The following is a 24,662-nucleotide window of genomic DNA, read 5'->3' as shown; positions in this document are numbered from 1 at the left end:
TCCCTACATTTATGTTGATATAAGCCAAGAATATTATAGTATGCTCAATGCCAAGAGCAAATGGTTTTCCTTTATTAGACCCTAGTAAATTCAGAAACTAGTCTGTTCAATGGCTTGACTTTTATATACTTAGTCCTTTTCTTCTTCTATGACAGAAAACTTAGTGGACAGACATGGGAGGGTTTTTTTGTTTCTCACTGAGAGGTACTGTACAAAGTGTTAGACTATAAAAAGGATGTGGAAAACTTGAGAGTTTTGAGATGATAGCAGCTATTTGTATATTATGAGGATCAGTATTCTTTAGGTCATGCTTCAGAGTAATGCCAGTAGGAATAGCTTTTAATTAGTTATATAGCTTCTGAGGTATGTCAGTTATTATTGATAGATTGAAAACTTGATTCCATTTTAGGAAAAGGAAAGCAGCACCAGTCTCCTAAACTGTTCTAAATGATATTTTGCAAAGAAAAGTACTTTAAAGATTGGTAGAAAGAATTTTCATGATTTATAATATGCAATTAACTAGCAATTATATATCAAATAGAGCAGTCATTTCAAGATTCTGTTCTTAAAATAAGGTTCATTAAAACTTTGCTAAAAATATGAGCTATTTGTATACATTTATGTTTGAAGTACTTAATGGTAGTAGTAAATTATCCTTGTTTCCTATTTTGTCTTTATAGCATATAGCACTTTCTACATTGTGGGTTTAATATTATCCATGCAGATACCCTTTGTGGGATTCCAGCCAATCAGGACAAGTGAACACATGGCAGCTGCTGGTATGAAAAAATATCTGTTTTTCTTTTTCTAAAGAATATATGAATGCGTAACCAGCCAGTCTTCAAGGGAATTGTTATTTTCATTTTTGTTTTTAATTTTCATCTTACTGGTTTTAAAACATTGCCGCTATAAAATATGAAGTCTTAGCTTTTTTTTTTTTTTTTTTACTTTCTGATACTGTGCTCCCAAATGTGCCCATTTTCCCAGCTACTGTTGTTTTGAAAAGGGAAAATATTCCTTTTTACACAATCCATGTTATTTGCAAACACTAAATAACATACGCTTGGATTAAGCAAATATTAAACAGTGTATCTGTACACTGAGTTTCTGCATTTCAGCAAATTTAGATGGAACATTTTATTTTTATGTCCCTTTCATCTCCCTAAAATATTTTATCTACTAACTGAAATTAATGGCTTTTATATTGATTATGAAATAATACAATTCCTTTCCATATGAGTAGACTATTTTGCCATTATTAGTCTAGATCACAATTAACAAGATAATGGGAGACCTTTGAATAAAACTTTAACAGAGATTCTTAACACAAGATCCATGACACCCACAGGAAGTCTGCAGGTAGTAATTTTATTTGTAGCATTTTATATTAGTATATATAACTCTGATATGGTATTCCATAACTACTATCAGATTCTAAGTTAGAATCTTGAACTCGCCCCACAAAAAAGTTAAGAACTCGCACCTTACTATTACATAGCACTTTATGAATACTTTTACTTACATTTCTAATTTGATATTATAAAATTACCAAGTGATTTTATATGCGAGAAATGTATATCCAGTTTTGAGTAATGTGTATAAAGATACACAGTCACCTAAAAACTTCAGTTGTATGGGTTATTATATTTTTGTTTATATTATGTTTGTTATATGGGTTATTATATTTTCTAAAGTTTAAATCTTTGATTATCCTTATTCATTCTAAAATGGTTAAAATTCTAAAAAACAAATTTTTAAAAGAAAAATCAGTATGCCATATGGATTTGGGATTCTCTCATGTCTTCTAGTTTTACACCTAGTGCTTTTGTATCATGTTTGGTATATTTTAACAAAAAATACTTTTTGCTGTTACTGCTCTAATTTAGCATTCACCCTTATAGTCAATAATTTAGAGTCTTATATAAGTGTGTAACTAAGATCACATCCTATCACTCAATCATAAAGAGTAACTATCAGGATTCTCCTGATACAAGTCATTTGTATCCTTGAGTAAATCTTAGGTCTCTTCTTGTAATGACAGTTCTACTTTTTTTATCCCTAGAAACCAGAAAACAGATCACTAAAATATGGGACAAGGGAAGAATATAATGTGATAAATAGGATGTAGTTATTGAAATGAGATTTTTTCATATCTGGTCCATATGTGGGGATTCTGATCATTTTTAAAAATATATGGTAATTTCTTTGACAAAGGAAATGTTGGTTAGATGAAATCACTAGTCTTTGATAGGTTTGGTACAGGGTATTCGAAGAAGCTCTTTAAATTAACCTTTTTAAGTATCTTTGGAAAAGTACTTTGTTGATTATTTATATTGCCCTTTTCTTTAATTAGGTGTGTTTGCATTGCTGCAAGCTTATGCTTTCTTGCAGTATCTGAGAGACCGATTAACAAAACAAGAGTTCCAGACCCTTTTCTTTTTGGGTGTGTCACTAGCTGCAGGTGCTGTGTTCCTTAGTGTCATCTATTTGACTTATACAGGTAGGTGTCATCACCTGTAGATTGTGAATCTTGACTTTAGATTATTCAAAAAGGTAATTATTTTACAAATTTGGTACATTTTCTTTTTATCCTACTAGGTTAAATACTGTGGTTGTATTCCTTACAAACAATATGAAAATAATAATCAGAGGCTCTAAAATCTGAATAGCACTACAAATTGTGATATTTTTTTTAACTGTATCTTAATTTTAGTTTTTCAGTCCCAAATAAATATACTTTCAAGCATCCTTCTCTTGATAGTTGAATAGCCCCAAAGTATATAAAATTCAGTTTCCATAGTTACCTACGATAAGCTTGCCCTACTCTGTATGCATACACTCTTTCTCTTTCCAACTTTTAAACACTCAACCAAATCAGTTTCCATCTGCGTCTAGATTCCAACTGACTTTCTAATCCTGACTTCAATAGTGTCTGGAAACAAATCAGATTACTCTCTAAAGGTCAAATTAATATACTAGCCTAGCTCAGAATCAAGGATTAATTGGCAAGAGTGAAGGCAAGAATGTTTAAAATCATTTTTGCACTTTATTTAAATTTGGCATACTGGATTAGATAATTTAGACATCTTTCCCCTTTGTAAATTATCAAATGTTATCTTAATGTCTTAGCTTTATTTTACTAGTGAACTGGAAGTTTAAAGAAGAATGGGAAAACTTCCTATAATTTTATCTGTCAACTTGTATTTCTCTGGAAATGTGATCTCCATAGATACTTGTTTTTATGTGATTACTAACCTTACTTTATCTGACTGCCAGGTGTATGAAATATGTTGTCACCTACAAAAGAAAACTGAAATTCTTTTAATAGTAATTTACATTAGTTCCATAACAGTCAGTTAACATAAACAATAAAAAGGCAGATTGATTTCCTCTACATTTTTCCTTCCAAGGTTACATTGCACCATGGAGTGGCAGGTTTTACTCATTGTGGGACACTGGGTAAGTGCAGATAAGTTATTTGTCCTAATATTATTTTAAAATACCTTTTTCCTCTGTTGCTACATTATAGTATCTCTGTCAGTACTTGGGCAACATTTCTGAAGTACCTAGCATATGCTAGTTTAATAAATGTTGAATCATCCTTTGGAATTTATCTTTGTTTAAAATTTCTGTTTAGAGTGCACCTGTAGTATGATACATGTAAGTCATACCTTCTGTTCTACATGGTCAGCTCCTTATTTTAGTTCTCTTTGTCAAAACACTGCAGGTAACATTTGTGCCCTTTTAATAATTGATTTTTAACCATTCTGTCTTTTAGTAGTACTTAATTTTTAATTCGTAAGGTTCTGTGTTATAAACACATAGTTTTTCTGTAGTTTTTCTAATGCCACATTATCTAAGTTCCTTGATATTTTTAGTCTATCAAATACATTAGAGGATATTGTGCATTTTTAAAGAGTGCTACTGTAAAATGAAATGATTAAAAATTTTAGTTTTAAATGAGACAACTAGTTCAAACTTTTGTCCCTAAATGTTTTCCTGACGATAAGAATGTAATCTGTTGATGACAGTTTATCTCTCTTGCCTCTTCCCACTGTTTTTCTTCTTTGTTACTCCCTATGTGGCCCAGTAAACCTGCCAATAAACAACTTACTGATTGGGCCTGCTTGGTGTGATACCAAAAAGGCTCATGCCCAGGTCTAATTAAGAGTATAAGCGTTTTATGTATAAATGACTGAAGCTAGCATTTAGACACATATTTCAAGAGATCAGCCTGTGGATCACCAAAAAGTTTGAGGAAGAACCCTGGTCATAGACAGTTATTCTTATTAGGTTAAATAATTAGGTCAAATTTTTTAAGTCTTTCTTATTTAATTGACTATTTTGGAACCTCAGGGTATTTCAGGAACAATTTCTTCTCTCCTTTTGGTTTCCCTCACCTGCTTTTGTGCCATCTTGTTAAGAAAGGTATTGTGGTAATACAGTATCTTACAGGATAAGGTATTTCTGCTAGTAATAAGTCTAAAAGATATGAAACTTGTTGATAACAAACGTAGGAAATGCTAATCAAAACTGCAGAAATTTCCTATTTGAACAAAGCTTTTGTATTAAAAGTCAGAGCCAGCACTTCTATAACTGGCTTTTAGATAAGTCTTCCAATTTTAGGAGTGGCATATTGGTTTTTGGTTCACCAGTGTGGACCAGATTTATTTCCATCTGTAGGTTACATTGGAATATACTTTTAAGCAAGAAGGGATGGGTGATAGGAACCATATTTACAGTCAAAGGAAATTTCTTCATCTAAAAGAGACTCCTGTTTTATTTAATTTTAAACAATATTAACTTTTTAAATGCCAGGTATGCAAAAATACACATTCCAATTATTGCATCAGTGTCTGAACATCAACCTACGACTTGGGTATCTTTCTTCTTTGATCTACATATTCTTGTGTGTACCTTCCCAGCAGGCCTATGGTTCTGCATTAAAAATATCAACGATGAAAGAGTATTTGGTAAGAGATTTTTAATAAATACTTTGATTTGCAACAATTACTTTCTTTATTGAGATTATCACTTTAAAGTTTTATTTTTCTTTGCTTGAGTCTATGCATATTCAAGATAAATTTCCTCTCATTTTGTGGAAGTGTTTTGTGAAGAAAAATTCAGTTTGTTTTATATATACTCATCAAAGTACTTTAAATTAACTTAGAGCAGTTACATAAAATTTTCATTTAACTGAGTATGTTTTCTGAGAGATTAATGTTACTTATAGTATGTGACTGAGAATTGGAAATTATAACTCTTTTGACAACATAGTCTTTATTTTCTGAATTAGATATGTTTAAGTAGGAGGAAGTTCACAGCAGCATCCATTGTCCAAATTTCAGTGTAAAGTCGTTTTGTAATGGAGTAGGAATCACTTTTAAGTTAACATCCTTTTCACTGATAAATTTATTTCCAACTAAGAAGGTGGTATTTTCAAACTATTTTAAAGCCAGATGTTTAAAATTTGACCTTCAAGATATAAGTAGACAAAATAAGCAGAAACTAAAGCCCTTTACATGAATAAATCATCACAAGAAGTATCTGTTTAAATCTGAAACTTTATAAAGATTTGTAACGTACACACTTGAACTTGTACAAGTATGATGTTTGAACCATGAGTGACACTCAGGTTACTATTCCAGAGTAAAGTCAGAAGAGAAAAATAGCACTTGCATGAGTTATGACCAAGGATGACATTAATTTTTGTCCTGTTTATATAGATCAGTGACTTTGGATAAGGTCTTATTAATATTCTGTCACTCAGAAGAACTTAAGTTTAAACATTTTCCCCCCTTATTAGTCAGCAGTCCCAGTCCCAGGTATATATCCAAGAGAAGTAAGTGTGTATATCCAACAAAGGACACGTTTAAGAATGTGCATAGCAACTTTATCCATTATAGTCCATTATAGTTCCTAATTAGAAACATTCCAAAGATTATCAGCAGTAGAATAGATAAATAATTTCTGATGTACAGTGTAATATATGACAACATTTAATAAAAGAATAGCATGGGTAAATAAACTAGTACAAAAGAGAACTTTTTTATATAATTTCAAGAAGTTCAAGAATAAAGAAAAACGAATTAGTGCTTTAGAAGTTCAAATAGTGATTACCTTTTTTTATAGGGAGGAGGAAGGACTGCTATTAACTGGGAAGAGGCATGTGGGTTCCTTCTAAGGGAGATACACAAATGTTCTATATTTTGATATGGATAGTAATTACATAGGTGTGCACATATGTTAAAAATTCAATAAGCTGTACACTTACAAATACAGTATAATAAAATCTATGGTTAGAAAAAAAAGTTTCAAATGATATAAGAGCTCTGATGACCATTGAAAGTCATACAGTCTTTAGCCAGAATTGGTGGAGGCTTCCCTGTGGTTAGCACATTATCTAGAAAGCTTTGAATGTTAAAAACTATTTTCAGAAAAAGATTTTTTTTTAAGTCTCTTGGCAGTAACTTTGTAAGTTCCTCCTTTGGTTAATAAATTATATTATTTTCATCTCATTCCTACTTTAAAGCAGGCTTTATGCCAGATACTTGCATTGGCTTTTTATAGATTATTTGTTTTTGTAAACTTACTGTGCCTAATAATCTAATTCACCAAATATGTTTTCATCTCTTAGCTATGGATTTTCAAATATGTGATGCTATTGACAAATACTAAATTGTCATCTTTCCCATAATAATTAAATTTGAATCATGATACATTAACCTAAAACTGTTGATACGTAGTGTTTAGTCAAGTTGCCTTATAATTTCTGAGTATGACTATTAAATCAATTGGTCTGTATTATCAATTTAAAAACAGTTAGCTCTTTATGAGATATTTGTTTCTTTTTAGCTTTGGTTTATAATGTAGTGTTAAATACTGAGTTCAGTTTTCTGTAGACATTTTCTGAAGTGTTATAAGAGAACTTGTCTTTGCAGTTGCTCTGTATGCAATCAGTGCTGTCTATTTTGCTGGAGTGATGGTGCGTTTGATGCTGACTTTGACTCCGGTCGTCTGTATGCTATCTGCAATTGCCTTCTCGAATGTGTTTGAGCACTATTTGGGGGATGACATGAAAAGGGAAAACCCACCTGTGGAAGACAGCAGTGATGAGGATGATAAAAGAAACCCAGGAAATTTGTATGATAAGGTGGGAATCTAAATATAAGGGCTTTAAAATTTTTATGTGCTTGGGGCGCCTGGGTGGCTCAGTGGGTTAGGCCGGTGCCTTCGGCTCGGGTCATGATCTCAGGGTCCTGGGATCGAGTCCCGCATCGGGCTCTCTGCTCGGCGGGGAGCCTGCTTCCGTCTCTCTCTCTCTGCCTGCCTCTCCGACTGCTTGTGATTTCTCTCTGTCAAATAAATAAAATAATAAAAATTAAAATAAATAAAAATAAATAAAATTTTTATGTGCTTTATTTTTCTACAATGGCAAGAACTATACATATTTAAAAAAATGATTAAATAAGGATTTAGACAACCTGTGAAATTTCTAATTGGTCTCTACTATTTGTGTCACCATTTGGGTCCTGTTTGGTCTTTTGGTCTTTTAGCTTAGAAGAAGAAAATACAATGTAATCAGAGAAGGAATTCTCTTTTCGTAATTGGTCAGGTTTTATCTGAAACCCCTCCACTTTTGAGAGTAAAACATTCTGCTCTCCTTAGTTACACAAAATTTAGCACTATAAACCCTTCCAAAATGATGTGTACAAGCATTAATTCTTTAGGTCCATATTCAGTGTAAACTTTTTAAATATTTGCTTGATTGAAAAGTAAAATAAGGGGAATAAATAACTTTAGAAAAAAAAAAAAGAAGAAGAAGAAGCCTCTTGAGCACCTGGGTGACTCAATTGGTTAAATGTCTGACTCTTGATTTTGGCTTGGGTTGTGAGATAGAGCCCTCCATCAGTCTCCACACTAGGCATGAAGCCCGCTTAAGATTCTCTCTCCCTCTAGCCCCTGCCTCATGCCCCCAGCTTGCACAAGTATGTACACATACTCTATCTTGTTCTCTTTAAAAAAAAAAAAAAAAAAAGCCTCTAGTTTGTTAGTAACAGATGGCTGTCCAGTATAATGTAATTTACTTTTAACCTTTCACGTAACAGCAGGATTATATTTGGTGCAGGTGTAGAAACAACTTGTAAGGGCACTTGTCTTTTTGTTTATTTGTTTTGTTTTGTTTTTTGTTTAGTCCCATGTTACTTATTTCCATGAGAGTGGCAAAAAAGAACCTTTTATGAAAAAATATGGAACGTTTCAATTTGCATGTCATCCTTGTCCAGGGACCATGTTAACCTTCACTATTTGAGTATTCACTAGGTTTTTAAATACCAAAAAGGAATGAAACTTCCCAGTATAAGTATTAACTTTGAAGTTCTTTCTTTCCTTATTATAGGTCCAATAGAATTCATGCGGATTTGTGTTAATAAAGCACATTCTGCTTTTGCGGTGGTTATGTTTTGTGTTTTTTTTTTAACTGGCTTTGCAATCTGACTCCTTTGGGATTTTGTTGTTTGCAAAAATGTAATCTTAATAGGATTGTAATCTTAACCAAATAACAAGCCTGTTATTTTGAGGCTTTGGTAATTGGAAGATTACAATAATGCAGATTTTTCCTGTGCTAAAATTACTATAAGTCTAAATTATAGGTGGACATTGCCATTTTCAGGATGATAAATTCAGATTTTAAAAGAAAAGGTTGCCAGAATGAGGCCAAAATAACCAGTTATCTCTTTTGTCTTTGTTTTGTTTTTTTCCCCTTTGTATTTAAGGGCACCTGGGTTCAAAAGCTTTATACTAGAGGTATTTTACTTTGTGATCAGCTCCTGAATTGGGTATAGTCCCAGAAATCCTTCTCATTCACTTTTGACTTTAAAATCTACCTTGATAATTTTTAGAAAACATTATATCACTCACACAAGACTATCTGATGGTTATACATTTTCCTTCTCAGTGAATTAAATTGATTTAACATTCTCTCAACATTTTCCCTGAATGCCTTAATGACACAAGTCAAATTATTAGTCTAACCAGTTTTTCTATGTTCAGGCAGGTAAAGTGAGGAAACATGTAACTGAACAGGAAAAAACTGAAGAAGGATTAGGTCCTAATATAAAAAGCATTGTCACCATGTTGATGCTGATGCTATTAATGATGTTTGCAGTCCACTGTACCTGGGTCACAAGCAATGCCTACTCCAGTCCAAGTGTGGTCCTGGCGTCCTATAATCATGATGGGTAAGAAAGTAAATTGGCAGAGCACCTGGGTGGCTCAGTCAGTTAAGCATCTGCCTGCAGCTTTTGTTATGATCCTGGGATCCTGGGAGTGAGCCCAGCATCGGGTTGGGCTCCCTGCTCAGTGGGAAGTCTGTTTCTCCCTCTCCCGATGCCTTTCCCTCTGCTTGTGCTCTCTCACTCTCTCTTTTTCAAATAAAAAAAGAAAAAGAAAATAACTTGGCTATAAAGGGATTTTTTTTTAACCTATCCTTTTTTTCTATCTCAAAAGATAGAATTCAAAGATAGAATGGGGTTTGTGAGACTCTGCATTTGAATCCACCATGTTTTTTTTTTACCTCCCTATGGACATTTCCACCCCAGAACTAGTACACCAGAATCTTTTTTTTTTTTTTTTTTTAAGCTAGCCAAGTAATTTGTGTGCATATTACAGTTTAAAAAGCACTGGTCTAGCTCTTAATGGATCCCCCGCCCCCGTTGTTGAGGATTTTAAAATGTGAAATTATATAATGGCTTACTTAGCACCTCAAGATTTTAAGTGATTGTCTTCACATTTAAGATCTTATTTAAAAGAATATTGTGATTCTTTTCAGCACCAGGAATATCTTAGATGATTTTAGAGAAGCTTACTTTTGGCTAAGGCAAAATACAGATGAACATGCCCGAGTGATGTCTTGGTGGGATTATGGCTATCAGATAGCTGGAATGGCTAATAGAACTACTTTGGTGGATAATAACACCTGGAATAACAGCCACATAGCACTGGTAAGAATTTGATAAGCAAAAGATTAAAAATTATAAATCTTTATAATTCACAGTCTTTATATTTTGCTGTATATTTTGCTAAATCTTTATATTTCACAGTCAAGCTTCACTTTGTGTTTGAGTAGGGAAAATGTGCGTAAAAGTACTCTGCTGAATTCTCAAAATAATATTTCACTCATTTATTCAATAAAGTAAATGCAGGGTATGCTTATATACTTTGGTTTTAAGAATGGTATTTACCTACTTAAATATCATTCAGAAAATAGGCTGATTTCTGGCACATCGCATGATAAATGTAGCTCACTGGAAAATCAGGCAAAATCTGAAATTTAAATACTGTTTAACTTGTATTTTCCATTTTTAAATTAAAATTATTTGCAAGTATGTAAAGCCAAATGTATTGCAATTTTATGGCCATGTAAATTATGTTCACTCTATTAAATAAGTAATTTGCATAAATTAAGATAATCACCTCTCTGTTCTTTAAAGATTTTAAATAGATAATGGATGTTAAGCAAATGAGTTCTATTTGTGTTAGCATTGTAGCTAGTCATCTGGTAGACTGAGAAGAAGAATATATTTGTATCAGCTAGATTGCTGGTCATCCTTGGCCTTGAAGTTAGGTGAAATTGTATTTCTTTTAAGCTTGCCTGCTTTTATATTAAAATATTAATTCCATGAAGCTTACTTATTTATTAGCACAATATTAGAACATATATTCAGATGTTGACATTCCTGCTATAAATTGGTTGTAGTAAGTGAGGTGCTTATAGAACTTGGTAAATTTGTTGAATTCATAGCAAATCATCTCTTAGAAAAGAATTCCATGTAATTCGAACACTTGAGGTACATTCTGTCCGATATTCATTCATTTTTATTTTTAGTGTACATATTCTCATTTTTCTATAGGTGGGAAAAGCTATGTCTTCAAATGAATCAGCAGCCTATAAAATCATGAGAAGTCTGGATGTAGATTATGTTTTGGTTATTTTTGGAGGAGTTATTGGCTATTCTGGTGATGACATTAACAAGTTTCTCTGGATGGTTAGGATAGCTGAAGGGGAACATCCAAAAGATATTCGGGTAAGAAACCTGACCATTCTACATGTATGAGACAGCTGCCAGTGTCCTTGTAATTGTCTTACCTTGCTAATTGTATCATATTTATTTTCATCATCTTATCCCCTAAATTAGTCCCTTATTCTATTTATTGAAATAGTAAAGCATTGAGCATTTTTCCAGGTTTAAAACTTTTGAAATTCACTGATACTGCTGTTCTCTCCTGTGAAACTGTCCCCTCTCAAGACTCTTGCTTTTTACTCCTTCACAGCCTTTCAGTTCTGCCCTTTCTTTCCATTTACATTGCTTCTACTCTGATACTAACCGTTATGATTATAAACCTGAAATAGGACAGTAACCTTGAGATTGTTCTCTTTGCCTCGGTCTTGTTTCCTGTCCCTAATGTGACTTTGATCATATCATTGTCCAACCTAAAAGCCTTTAGTATACTAAGGGTTTTAAAATCAGAGAGATGGGAGTTAGAACTAAAACCCTGGCACTGTCAGCTTGGTGCTATGGGCAGCTTATTTTTGTCCAGTCAGCATTACATACTTGAGGCATTAGGTCTCATTCTTGGTTCTGGTGTTATAATGGTGACTAAGGTAGCATAGATTGTCACTAATGGACAGGCCAGGAGTAATTAATTTGTGGTGCTGTTATGAAAATTTGTAGGGATATAGATGAAGCTCAGCCTCGGGGTTGGTATGAAATAATCTCTACTGAAGCAGTGGTATAAAATCCAAACTCCTTTGCTTGGAATGTAAAGCCCTTAATATTTTCCTTTATTTTTCTGGCCTCTTGTCCCTCTCAACTTTTTCCCATCCGTCAGTCTACTCCAGCCTGTGAAATTTGCCTTGTGGTTTCTTTCTTTGACTTATGTGATACCTGTGTTTATATACTCTTCTCTTTCTTGGAATACTTTCCCTACCACAGATTTATCCACTCTCTGGTGCATCTGTGTGTTTGTTTATCATCAGATCACATGCAGCCTGTCTCGTTCATACATTCTAAGATATCTCTCCCTCTCAGTTGTGAGCTCTTAGAGGATGGGCACCCAGCATTGTGGTTACATGATGAAGGGACAAAAGACGAGAGTAAGATACACCACTGATCCAGAATAAAAAAAACTTTTGGAAAAATGTATGTATGTGTGTCATATGACAGGGATGAAGTAAAGCTCCCAACTTTCTGTTCAGCTGTAAATGCTGTGATGGTTTCCCTTAACTGTGATTTTAAAACACTACTTCATTGTATTAAATTAATCTTAATTTTTCTAGTATGTGATTTCCATTTATGGATTTGCTTTAGCAGTGTTAAAATTGTGACATATGTTCCAGTTTCCATGCTTTTGAGTATTTTTGAACTTTGAGAATAAGTATACATTCACATGATTCAAAAAATAAAAAACAGGGGCACCTGGATGGCTCAGCTAGTTAAGTGTCTCAGAGTCCTGGGATCAAGCCCCTCATCTGGCTCCCTGCTCAGTGGGAGTCAGAGAGTCTGCTTCTCCCTGTCCTTTTATCCCTCCCTACTCGTATACTCGTGCTCTCGCTCTCTCTTGTCCCAAATAAATTATTTTTATTTTTTTAAAGAGAGAGCATGAGCAGTGGGGGAGGAATAGAGGGAGAGGAAGAAACAGATTCCCTGCTGAACAAGAAGTCCAACAACGAGGGGCTCGGCTCCATCGCAGGCCCCTGGGACCATGACCTGAGCAACCCAAGCATCTTATAAAATCTTTAAAAATAAATAAATAAAAATATAAAGAGATATACAATAAAAATTTATCCCCTCCCCCAAGGGAAAAAAAGTGTCCCATGTTTTATTATTTTCTTATGATTTTTATTTAAGCAGGTAATGAGTAGCAAAGTATATACTTTGTTTTTGCTTTTTTCACTTTGCCATATATCTTGGAAAACGTCCCATGTTAGAATATGTGGAGAGCCTTCTTCATTCCTTTATTGCACATCTACACAGTGGTTGCTCAGTTGTGTCTCTGTACCATGATGTATTTAACCTTTCCATCTTGATGGATACTTGGGTTATTTCCAGGTTTTTAGTCTTAATAAACAGAGGTATAATAAATAACTTTATGTACTCATTATTTTGCCGATATATAAATATCTCTGTAGGATAAATTCCCAGACAAGAAATTTCTATCTGTATTTCCAAATTGGCCCTCTTAGTGGTTAATCTATAAATTTTATGTAATTCCAATAAAAACTGCCACAGTTTTTTTAGACATTCTCCTCCCCAACCAAAGAACTGATTATTTAGAGTTCATATGGAAAAATAAATAACTTTTAGGAAAACTCTAAAAAGGTATAATTGGGTTGAGGATGGAGCATTTAGTAAAGGGCTAGCCTACCTGGTATTAAACGATGCATTGGCACCATTCTTTTTAAATAATTGAGATTTTATAACATGGTTTAAAATCTGCCTTCCCTCGTGTAACAAAGTTCTTTTCTTGTGTTTTCTTGACACTCTTATTTTTTATAAATGATTTCTAGACTCAGCTTTTAAAACAAACCCTTGATAGTTTTTGCAGGTTTCTTTTAGAGGTCATGTTAAATTTATAAATTAATCTTTTAATACCATATTTTTTGAGATAACTAAATAATAGCTTTCTGAAGATCCTCAAGAGCTACTTCTTTATGAGTAAATGAGAGGAGGGAACCTGGTAGCTTTGAATGTGTTAAATTGAACTGACACCGAAATTTGATTTCTTTTCTTGTAGGAAAGTGACTATTTTACCCCACAAGGAGAATTCCGTGTGGACAAAGCAGGATCCCCCACATTGTTGAATTGCCTTATGTATAAAATGTCATACTACAGATTTGGAGAAATGCAGGTTGGTTACATCAGTTTTCCTATAATCTTTATTCAAAGGAATATTTTTAAAGTAGTCTTGTTTGCCTCCAGAAAACAGGATAATGAATGTTTTAGTTGTGTTGTATAGAAAAATATGCTATCTAAAAAGAGTCCACACACCCCTTAAATTTAGATTTCTGAAACTACTATGTAAAAAGTTAGGGGAGGAAGTTTTTTAGAACAAAGATTTCTTTACAAAATATAATTAACATTAGGCTCAAATTCAGCCTTCACTTGTCATCTTAACTTTTGATCTCGTGCTTTTGGAAGACATTTTTCTGTTAAGGAGAGGTCTTCTAGGTAGGAAACCATATGATCTTCAGTAGGCTACTTTGCTGTTCGGTGGTGAAAAGTCTGAAAGAGTCAGATTATATAGTCACTTCTATATAGATATCCTGTCTATCTCTGTTATCACAGCTAGCTGGGACTATCTGGGTAAGAGTTTCCTAGAGTATTAGAATGATGTGCATACAAAAGCTTAAGGGCCCCCAAAATGAGTGAATGTGTAAAGAGACATTGTGGCAAAAAGAAAAGAATGGTAGTGGCAAAAAGAAAAGAGTAGTACTGCCATTCCTGCCGTACTACCTGGATTTTAGCTCTGGCTGTGTCAGGTTGTAGAAACCTTAGACAAGTCACATCCTCCCTGGAGTCATTCTTTTCCTTGTCTGTATATGATGGGTATTGGACTGATGACTTGATTTCTGGGCTTCTTTGTAGCTTTTACATTATATGACTATAATACCAGGTTAGACCTTCATACTAAAATTTCAGCACAAACTGCCTGATTTCATGTTGCATTCTGGTTGATTACTAGAAGGTAGAGAAAAAATTGCTAGTTGAACTTTATATAGGGGCCAAGGTAATTATTATTCATTTGGAATTACACTCTGTAAGTGGCTTTTTTTCTGTTTCTGGTTTTTTTTTTCTTTTTCTTTTTCTTTTTTTTTTTTTTTTTTGGAAGTACAGCTGGCAACGTAATACTACATTTATTTCAGGTATACATTGTTGTAATTGGACAAGTTTAGACATTGTGTTCATTAAGTGTAGCTTCCATCTGTCACCGTACAATGCTAATACACAACCATTGACTATATTTATATTCTGCAGGTGGCTTTAAAAAAAATAGACAGTAATTTTACTACAAGATTTAGGGTTTTGTTTATGTTTTGATTTTCTTTGAAGGCAACTGCATGGTCTCTAAACTCATGTAAGAAAGAAGCACTTAACGCATGATAATTAGCTATCTCAGAAAATGGTTCAAAAATTATTTTTCTGATCATAGTGATAGCATCAAAAGACTTTTTCATGTGTGCGTCCTTTAAATTTATCAACAGTTTCAAATCATACTTCAGTCATGCATTCATTTTGAGATCTTCCCTATTAAAGAATAATAACTGTTTAAGACATGAGTACAGCTTTTATAGATAAGCAAGAACAAGTTATGCCCTCATTAGCATTTATTTTTGTTTTAAAGTTGAATTTGCTCGTGCTCTGTGTGAACATAAACTTAGTCTGAGAATTTCTTAAAATCTTCTCCCTTCTCCCCACTTTTTCCTTTTTTCATTCCTCATAAATCCTCCTGTGGTTTGGCTTTTCTAACTTCCTTTATAGTTTCCACTTTCTGGATATAGTATCACTGCTTACTTGTGCATTTATTTAACAAATAATACTGGGGAGATAAAGCCACACTCTGAATAAGATAAAGTCATCTTACAGCTTACATCCTGGTGGAGGATACAGATAATTTTAAAAATACATAAAAACCTTTAGCAGTGAATGCTATAGAGTAGAAGATGAGGAAACAATGGAAGAGACTTCTCAGTCACCAGTTTCAAGAAAATATTTCCCTGGTGTTTGGGCTGAGACCAAAGGATAGAGCAGAGCCAGCCTAGCAGAATGAAGCTGGATGAAGAACTTTCAGGCTGAGAGAGTAGATAGAGCAAACCCTTGAAACAGAAAAGAAATCCCTTCTGTATGTTTCTCTCTGTATACCTATAATAAAGAGGGCTTTGATGGATTTCCTTTGACTGGCTGTTTTGTTTTTTTATGCCCGAAGGCTGCTCATCTACTCTTAAGGGTTCAGTGAAATTCTGATTTTGCTGTATTTAATTTCTCTCTTCCTATCTAGTTAGCATCATATGAGAAATGTTAAGATACATTGCTCTGATTCTGTTTTCCTAGTTTAAAGGGAGAGAGTTTTACTCTGATTATAACATTTACTATCTTCTAATACTGATGTTTTCCAGTATGGTTAACATCCTATACTAATGCCACTTTTGCAGCTGGATTTTCGTACACCCCCAGGTTTTGATCGAACACGTAATGCTGAGATTGGAAACAAGGACATTAAGTTCAAACATTTGGAGGAAGCCTTTACATCAGAACACTGGCTTGTGAGGATATATAAAGTGAAAGCACCTGATAACAGGGAAACACTAGACCATAAACCTCGAGTCACCAACATTTTCCCAAAACAGAAGTATTTGTCAAAGAAGGTGGGTGCCAAGGGAAGTCATTAGTCTATAAAAGGGTAACTCAGAGTTCATTGGTTTGTCTGAAAAACAGTTACTTAAAATTACTAATAAATCTTCATTTGCCAGATCTTTGTAGACTATAGCTTATATACAATGTAAGCAGCAGGCCATTCTTTTAAAACTGAGCACTTGAGATAGCCCAAACAACAGCCTTTTCTGGATAGTATCATGATTATTGATGAACCAACCTGAGATTTTCCCAGAGGTATTCAGGCTTTAGTTTGCGTCATTCCCATTAGTAAGACTTACTTCAAAGTAAAATATATCTGTGGCCATCACTTTCTGAACTTTCGTTGAAAGTAAAAATGTGATTGGTTTCTCATCTTTTAGTCAAAGCAATTTTACATTGCATTGTCATGTTCCATTCTTAGTATGTTGCTACAGTATTACTGAGTAAAAAATAAGTTTGAATTGGTAGAGTCTTGAATTTTAAAAAATCATAAGAATTATTTTTAAATGTAATTATGACAAAGGTTGTAGGCAGGAATTATGATGATGGGACTATTCTAGTCCTTTTGTAATAAATACTTAATAAGATATGAAGTATTTTATTGAAGGTCATTATTGCTCACTTAAGCCAAATAGATCTAATCTTTGCTATAATGGTCTACTAAAAATGAATATTTATATAGGTTGCTCTCTATATTAAGGTACTACTCTTATAATACTAATTATTAGACCCGTTTCAGTTTTAAGTCTTGAAAGATGCTTAGGTTTACATTGCTTGGATGAAGATTTTTTTTTTTTTAAATCATTAGAGCAGTTGTCTTTCTCTTTGCATTACTTAAAATATATTCAAAGTATAGATCATTTATATAAATAGGAACTTTTTAAACTAAAATTTTCTGTCAGGTATAAGTCACTGACCATATCTAGACTGATAAATTTAAGTATGTCACATGGAGCTGCCATGCGTTAGTCATATCCAATTCACTGAACAATATTTGCATCAAATGACAAATGATCTGGTTTTTCATAGTCATGTGGGCAGAGAAACTGGTGAGTCACATCAGTGCAGAAGTCAAAATAAATGCTGCTAGTCTCAAGGCACTTATTCCTAAGACATCTAAGCCCTGTTAAAGTCTACCCTTTCTGAGAAACAAGGCCGTTGAACTTGCTGATGATAGTGAATTTTCTAAATCTGACTTCTTTTGTCTTCCCATGATTTCTCCCAAATCAGTAAATGAATCAATAAATAAAAATTAGTCTCCCTTGTATGCCCAAAACCTATATTCTAGTAGCCAACAACACAGGTTTTGAATCTCATGTTTCCATGTCTTTATTATTCTGTTTTATACTAGCACTAGAGGAATATTTGCTTTCCTCTCCCCACCCCAGTTTTTACTTTTTGGGGACTGTGTAGTCATTTGAAAACTTACTTCTGCTACTACAAAGCTGACAAGGCTGAGGCACTAGGAATTGTATGTAGTCCAGGGCTGGAGAAAGACTTTTTGGCATGGGTTGCTGAGGTTCTAGTTACATACTTACAGAGACCTGAGGCACTTTATAAGATCTTACAGAAAAGGTTTCATGTTAGAAATCTTTGGGTAATGATAAGGAAACTAACTCCTTGACCTGGTTTGAATCTTTTTAAATTGTGCCCTCTGAAATTTTTTATTTTTTGTCTTTATAAATTAATAATATTAAGTAGCATAAATTACGAACAAGTTAGCAGTAGCTAATTTTTATAAGGACTCATTTGCCTTGTATTCTTGTGCCTGTTAGAAAAAATTATAAATTGTTTTAAACTGACATCATAAATTACATGACGCAGCATTTACCCTGTTTCCAAAACCACCTGTAAGAGTTGTATTTAAGTCTTCAGCCTCTGATAAGTGCCTTAAATTTAAGTGTTTGCTCTTTTCAGTATCTGTGGCTGTGTCAAAGTGGCAGACACATGTGTCTGTATGATTAGTCTTCTAAGATTGTAACACAGCAAATACTTTTGCAGTAAGTTCTAACACACATTTGTAGTGATTTGTTTCTTACACCAGAAAACATCTGTTGAAAGTATTTTAGTGGGATCCTAAAGTGTTTAGAAAAATGTTTTGTTTTGTTTTTTTTAATCTATGAAATTTTTTTCTTGGTGTTTGGTTTTGTTTTGTATTTCATTTTTTAAGTACTTATTTTTTACCTAAATTGGGAGAATATGCCAAGTAATTTTATTTCTTTCATTTTTGTAGATAGGTACAATCCTCATCATTTTACACATAATGAAAGTTCCTAAGTTATTTTGTATTTTTAATACACAGCTAGTTCTTGGAGGCTAAAGCAGGAGCCACATTTAACATTTCCTGATTCCTTAGTCTAGTGTTATGTTCTGTTATGCCTGGAAATGTGAGTAATAATTACAGCTAAGCATTTAGAGGTTGAGAGGAGAGGAAAGAGTTCATTTACCCAATGGTAAGGAATATACGAAATACATTTGAGGAATATTGTGGTAAGTGCTTTCATCCTAAAGCTAGGGACCTAGTCTAATTTACCTTCAATCTCTAAGCATACTTAGCATAGAACTATTATTGGTGCTCATTGATTGTTCAAGTCCAGCTATAGGATGAACTCTAAGGGCTTTATTAAGACAGTCTTCATAAAAATGCTATAAACCATGTGTGTAATATTTTTTTAATCTGTGAGAAACCTACACTAATATCATGTGTTCTGTTTTCTTTTTTAGACTACAAAAAGGAAGCGTGGCTACATTAAAAATAAGCTAGTTTTTAAGAAGGGCAAGAAAATATCTAAGAAGACTGTTTAAATACACTGTTCTGGTTCCTAACTTGAAGCAGTTGTCCTTGTGAGAACCGGTCTTTGCCTTTAGCTCATGTCATGTTTCACAACAGAGGGTACAGAACCATCACTGGTCCAGATTAATGTACAAAATTTTCTGGCAATGCCTGATTTAAAAAATAAAATTGGCTTATTGAGAACAGCTATTTTCTATTTGTAATGTGAAGCAAGACAGAGCACTGCTGTAAATGTCTAACAGCAGATTTTTTTTATTGGTACATATTATCCTTCAAATCTGAGAATTTGGACTAATTGCACCAAAGAACCCTCTAATTTGGTCCCTGGCACATGCATACTTGTCAATGTTTTTATTTTTTACAAGACCTACATTTTCTTTGAATTACCCAAATAGCAATATGTAAAATACAAATGACAAAATGTGATGTGAATTTCTTGAACCAGTAAACTAGTACAGGTCTGAGAAAGAGGTATTAGAAAAATAATTATACTTCCTTGAACTATATTTATTTTCATGTTTCTCCAGTGCAAAGATTGTTTCATCAAATGTATATTTTCTGTTGCTTACTGTTTGCTCTGTCAGAGAAGAAGCTGCTGTTTCAAAGATGGACCTCTGAGTAACTATTTGATGCCAATAGTTTTTTATGTTGACACATTGCTGCTTTTAGCAGTTGTTTTCACCAGGTACTCAACAGAGCAGATCTCATGCATTGTTCGTTCATTCAAGGGCTAAATTTATATCCTTTGGAGGGCATGGCAACTGCACAGAATGTTGCTTACCAGGATGGGGTTTGGTATCACTGAGATTAGCACTATGTTTACATGCAGAAGATTAAGGAGAAAACCCTTAAAGTGGACAGGTATCCAAAGTTCCTTTTCTGTGACTCTTCAAAATGACAAAGGATTTGTAAACTTTGCCTGGATTTCTCTCATTTTATAATAGTTTCATCCATCACAATGATTTTATCCTCCACTCCATTTTTTTAAATCCCTAAAGCATTTGATGAAACACTCTTTAATGCTATATGCATTTTCTTACTTTTATTAAAAATGTGACAATTGTCAAAAAATGCACTAAAATATAAATGGATATTGAACATGTTCATTTTCCAGCTTATAGGCAACTTTATATAGACTTGAAAATTTTCTCCAGTTGTTTAGTAAAAGTGAAAGAGAAAGGGTTTTTCCTGCCACAGGATATAACTTTTTTTTATATAAACAAGCATAACTTACCACTGCTTTTGGTGGAAAAGTACAGAATAGTATGTACCTTTTATGAAGAAAAGTGTAATTTACAATATTCAGTGAGAATGTTACTGCTGATTTTCTTTTCCAAAGTGTAGAATATTCTTTGATTTATAGAATTCATTTTTGACCCAGATGATGGTTCTTTTACAGACCAATAAAATGGCTGAACATTTTCACAAATAAAGTGTAACTAAATCCGGATTTCTGATACCTTGTCATTTGGGGGATTTTATTTTACTTTGTTGCTTTAAAATTCAATGCAGAGAAGTTGTTGACTGTAGGGAAATAAAGTTAATTCAAATTTTGTGTTAAGTGTTGTCTTTCATAAAAATTTTATTTTTGAAAGGAGTTACAGAGTACTGAACACACAATTCCTTCCTTGTTCACTTTTACAAAGATTTTAGAGAATATGTGTGTAATAGTCCTCGGTTTCAGTTTCCTGCAGTCAACTGTGATCCAGAAGCAAATGATCCTCCTTAATGATGCATCTTCAGAAGGTCAGTAGTAGCCTATCGCACATCACAGTGCATATGTCGTTCACCTCACATCATCTCATCACATAGGTATTTTATTATCTCACGTCATGATGAGAAAGGTGAGTACAATACAATAAGATCTTTTGAGAGAGAGATCACACATTAACTTTTATTACAGTAGATTTTGTCATTATTCTACTTTATTGTTAATCATTGTGCCTAATTTATATATTAAACTGTATTGTAGATATTATGTATAGGAAAATACGGAATATATAAGGTTGGGTACTGTCTGCATGTTTAGGCATCCACTGGTGGTCTTAGAACGTCCCTCACAGATAAGGGGAGGACTATTATAAGAACAAAGTGCTAGATTACTTCAACCTCAGCTTACTGTTGCTTTTCCTTTTTACAAGAGAATTAAAATCTCATTTTGACTTTTTATGAGTAAGTGAAGGGGTGGAGGTGGGGGAAGATGCCTAGCCAAATAGGAACTTCATCTCTTTTAAATGGAGATAAATGAGGATTGGTCTTTAACAAAAGCCCTGCACCATAAAGTATATAACCAGTCAAGTCTTCATCATAGAATTTTCTAATTAAAAGCAGAAATGATCTTCTTTCTCAGTTTTAGGGAACACCATTTTGGTTCAGTGGTTCAGTAAAACACCATACTGTAACCCCATTTGGTGTTTTATTGTAGCACAAAAGTGAAATTATAGCAGTTTAAATACATTGGAATAGATAATTGGCTCAGAATATTCTTTAAATCTCTAAATTCATGTGTGATCACTAACACCAGACAATCACAGAAGGAGGAGATCATAGCCTTGAAGTTTTAGGCTATAAAACGGCATTTGTTTTTGTTCCACATTTTAGAATTGAACAAAGCTGAGTGCTTTGGAGTATAAATAAGGCAGTGAGACAGCAAATCCAGAGATAAAATTCAGTTTTCATACTTACATTATTACCTACTTAAGTTTGCATTTGTGGAGATGTACTTCATTTGAGTCCCTAGGCCATGACCAAGAAGCCAGGGGGCTAAATAGTATAAAAGCATCTTCTAGAGTATTAGTTTTCATAGCCAAAGGGCCATAAGATGAGATTTGGAGCTATTGTACCTTATTCCCTTTTTTTAAAGTTTTGTTTGTGGCAAAAAATATATAACAATTTACTGCCTCACAACTGAACATTTTTAAATGTACAGTTCAGTACTTTTGAGTTCTCTTTCATGCAACCAGTCTCAAGAATTAACATCACCTGTCAGACATCTACCTTGCTGCCCATAATCCTCAGTTAAGGTAGGTGAAATAGTGGATAAATGGAGAGCTCAACAGCCACTGCAAATTGAAATGGTAGGAAATTGAGACAAACCATCCCTAAACAAATCCTGATGTTTAATTTTCTTTTGAAGTAAACTTGTAACTGTGAAGTATAACACAAAATAGCACAAAATTGTATACCTTAGTGAATTACCACAAAATAAGCAACTTTGTAACCACAACCCAGATAAAGAGAACAGAACCATGCCAGTACTCCAGAAGTTTCCTCATGCCCATTACACAGCCACTGGTCTGTCCCTCTCTCGTAGCTTTCATAGTAATTACGGATTTCTGGTTCTAATACTTACATATTTCTCTCTAAACATAACTACATCTACATTTTAAACAATGCAAATGGAATCAAAGTTATTTTTTTTTTATTCAGTTTTTATGGATTTGGTCCAGAGTGCTGCATGCAACTGCTTTATTTTCACTGTGATAAATACTCCTTGTGTGTCTGTCAGTTTCTCTACCCCACTGCACACACATTCTATTGTTGGTGGACATTTGCATTGTTTCCAGTTTGAGAATACTACAAATAATATAGGAATATCCTTTTGCATCTCTTTGAGAACATATATGCATACATTTTTTTGGTGGGTATTTACCTAATAAAGTAGAATTGCTAAGTAGGATATGAAGGTTTGGGTAATTCTCACATCCTAATGAGCCTGTATTAATCTTTCCAATTTTTCCTTTCTGGCGGGTGAGTTATTTCTCATTTTGTTTAATTTGCCTTTTCTAGATTACTGGTGAGGACAGCCACTTGGAAATCATGATTTTAGAACATTTTTCTGTTGGTTTTTCTTTTATTTGCCGTAGTCCTATATATATCTTGTATATAGGCCTTTCCTTGTTTGCGTTGCAAACTGCCTAAGAATTTGTTTTAACGTAGCCTTATTTTTCAGTCTTTTGTGTACCTGCAGCTTTCTATACCTCGTATAAAAAAACCTTCTGAGATGTGAAGATCGTCTCTTATATTCTTTTCCAGAAAGTTTATCTTTTGTAATCAGCTTTGTAGTGTTCCTGGAATTCATTTGTTGAGTACAGTGTGAACTGTTTTGGGATGGTTTTTGGTTTTTTGCATATGTACACCTAATTCTGCACCATTTCTTTAAAAAAAAAAAAAATCCTTTTCCTACATCTCTGCAGTACTCCTATGTAGTATAAATCAAGTGTCCAAGAGTCTATTTCTGGAGTCTGTTACATAGAGTTTTTACTGACTTACTGTAGCCTTAAGATAATTAAGCTACAATAAGGCAAGTTGCTCTCCCATCCCAACCTTGTTCTTTAATCCTCCTTTGGCTGTTTATGGTCCTTTGCTTTTTTAATACAAATTTCAGAACCAGGTTGTTAAGTAACACCAAAAAAAAAGGAAAAAAACTTTGTCAGGATTTTGATTCGGCATTGAAACTGGAGAATAATCTGAACACCTTTAAAATATTGTGTCTTCTATGAACATGGGATATCCTTCAATTTATTTAGGGCTTGGTCATCTTTAATTTGTTTTCCAGTTTTTAAATAGGACTTGCACGTTTTCATAAATTTTATTACAGTGTATGTTATTTTTTGATGTCTTACAAATTTTATTTTTGTCAGCATATAGAAAATTCAGTTTTCTATATTGAAGTCATCACAACCTGTTGAAGTCTAACAATTCAGATTATTATAAACATGTGCCATCATAATTGAGGAATAATGGTAATTTTCTCTCTCCCTTTCTGGTGGTTATATTTCTTTTTCTTAGGCTGCGCTGATAGGACATCTAGTACAGTACTGCATAGAAAAGGTAACATTTGTATTTTGTCTTGTCTCATATGCAAAGTTTTGTTTTCCCCAATATTTTATTAGATCACTTGGGCACAAGTGGGTTGGAGTGAGAGAAGGAGGGAGCCTGACGTGGGTCTCAGTCTCAGGACCCAGGGATCATAACCTTAGCCGAAGGTAGATGCTCAACTAACTGAGCCAGCCTCCCATTTATTTTTTTAAAGATTTCCTTTGTTTATTTGGGAGCTAGAGAAAGATAGCAACAGAGAGCATGAAGGAATACAAGAGAAGCAGGCTCCCCACTGAGCAGGCAGCCCAGGGGCTGGGAACTCAAGAGCTAGCTCAGATCCTGGGATCATGCATAACCTTTGCCCAAGGCAGAAACTTAACCAGCTAAGCCACCCAGTCTTCCCTCATATGGGAAGTTTTTGGTATTTTTTTTAATAATTTTTTATTTTTTATAAACATATATTTTTATCCCCAGGGGTACAGGTCTGTGAATCACCAGGTTTACACACTTCACAGCACTCACCAAAGCACATACCCTCCCCAATGTCCATAATCCCACCCCCTTCTCCCAAACCCCCTCCCCCCAGCAACCCTCAGTTTGTTTTGTGAGATTAAGAGTCACTTATGGTTTGACTT

General features: G+C 33.8%; 2 protein-coding genes and 1 non-coding gene across 4 annotated transcripts in view; 1 reads left to right on the top strand and 2 right to left on the bottom strand.

Moving 5' to 3' along the window:
- The window catches only part of STT3B (STT3 oligosaccharyltransferase complex catalytic subunit B), a 96,758-nt gene extending 75,991 nt beyond the window's left edge, over positions 1-20,767 (top strand). Inside the window, exons 6-16 of the mRNA XM_059390785.1 lie at positions 681-779; positions 2,354-2,500; positions 3,411-3,459; positions 4,819-4,973; positions 6,942-7,153; positions 9,052-9,239; positions 9,830-10,001; positions 10,911-11,084; positions 13,795-13,908; positions 16,211-16,423; positions 19,137-20,767. Of these exons, the coding sequence (XP_059246768.1) occupies positions 681-779; positions 2,354-2,500; positions 3,411-3,459; positions 4,819-4,973; positions 6,942-7,153; positions 9,052-9,239; positions 9,830-10,001; positions 10,911-11,084; positions 13,795-13,908; positions 16,211-16,423; positions 19,137-19,217 (1,604 nt within the window). The 3' untranslated portion in view covers positions 19,218-20,767. The remainder of the gene's footprint in view (positions 1-680; positions 780-2,353; positions 2,501-3,410; positions 3,460-4,818; positions 4,974-6,941; positions 7,154-9,051; positions 9,240-9,829; positions 10,002-10,910; positions 11,085-13,794; positions 13,909-16,210; positions 16,424-19,136) is intronic.
- OSBPL10 (oxysterol binding protein like 10) overlaps positions 7,161-24,662 on the bottom strand; it is a 349,809-nt gene continuing 332,307 nt past the window's right edge. For both annotated transcript variants that reach the window (XM_059390786.1, XM_059390789.1), the window contains one exon: positions 7,161-7,355. In XM_059390786.1, coding sequence (XP_059246769.1) covers positions 7,212-7,355 — 144 coding nt within the window. In that variant the 3' untranslated portion in view covers positions 7,161-7,211. The remainder of the gene's footprint in view (positions 7,356-24,662) is intronic.
- On the bottom strand, positions 8,244-8,345 carry LOC132012724 (U6 spliceosomal RNA). The gene has a single exon (XR_009402710.1). It is a non-coding gene; the product is annotated as a U6 spliceosomal RNA (small nuclear RNA).

Source organism: Mustela nigripes, chromosome 2 (assembly GCF_022355385.1).
Source record: "Mustela nigripes isolate SB6536 chromosome 2, MUSNIG.SB6536, whole genome shotgun sequence".
Taxonomy (NCBI): domain Eukaryota; kingdom Metazoa; phylum Chordata; class Mammalia; order Carnivora; family Mustelidae; genus Mustela; species Mustela nigripes.
Note: the sequence above shows the minus strand (reverse complement) of the source record. Positions and strands in the feature narration are given on the sequence as shown.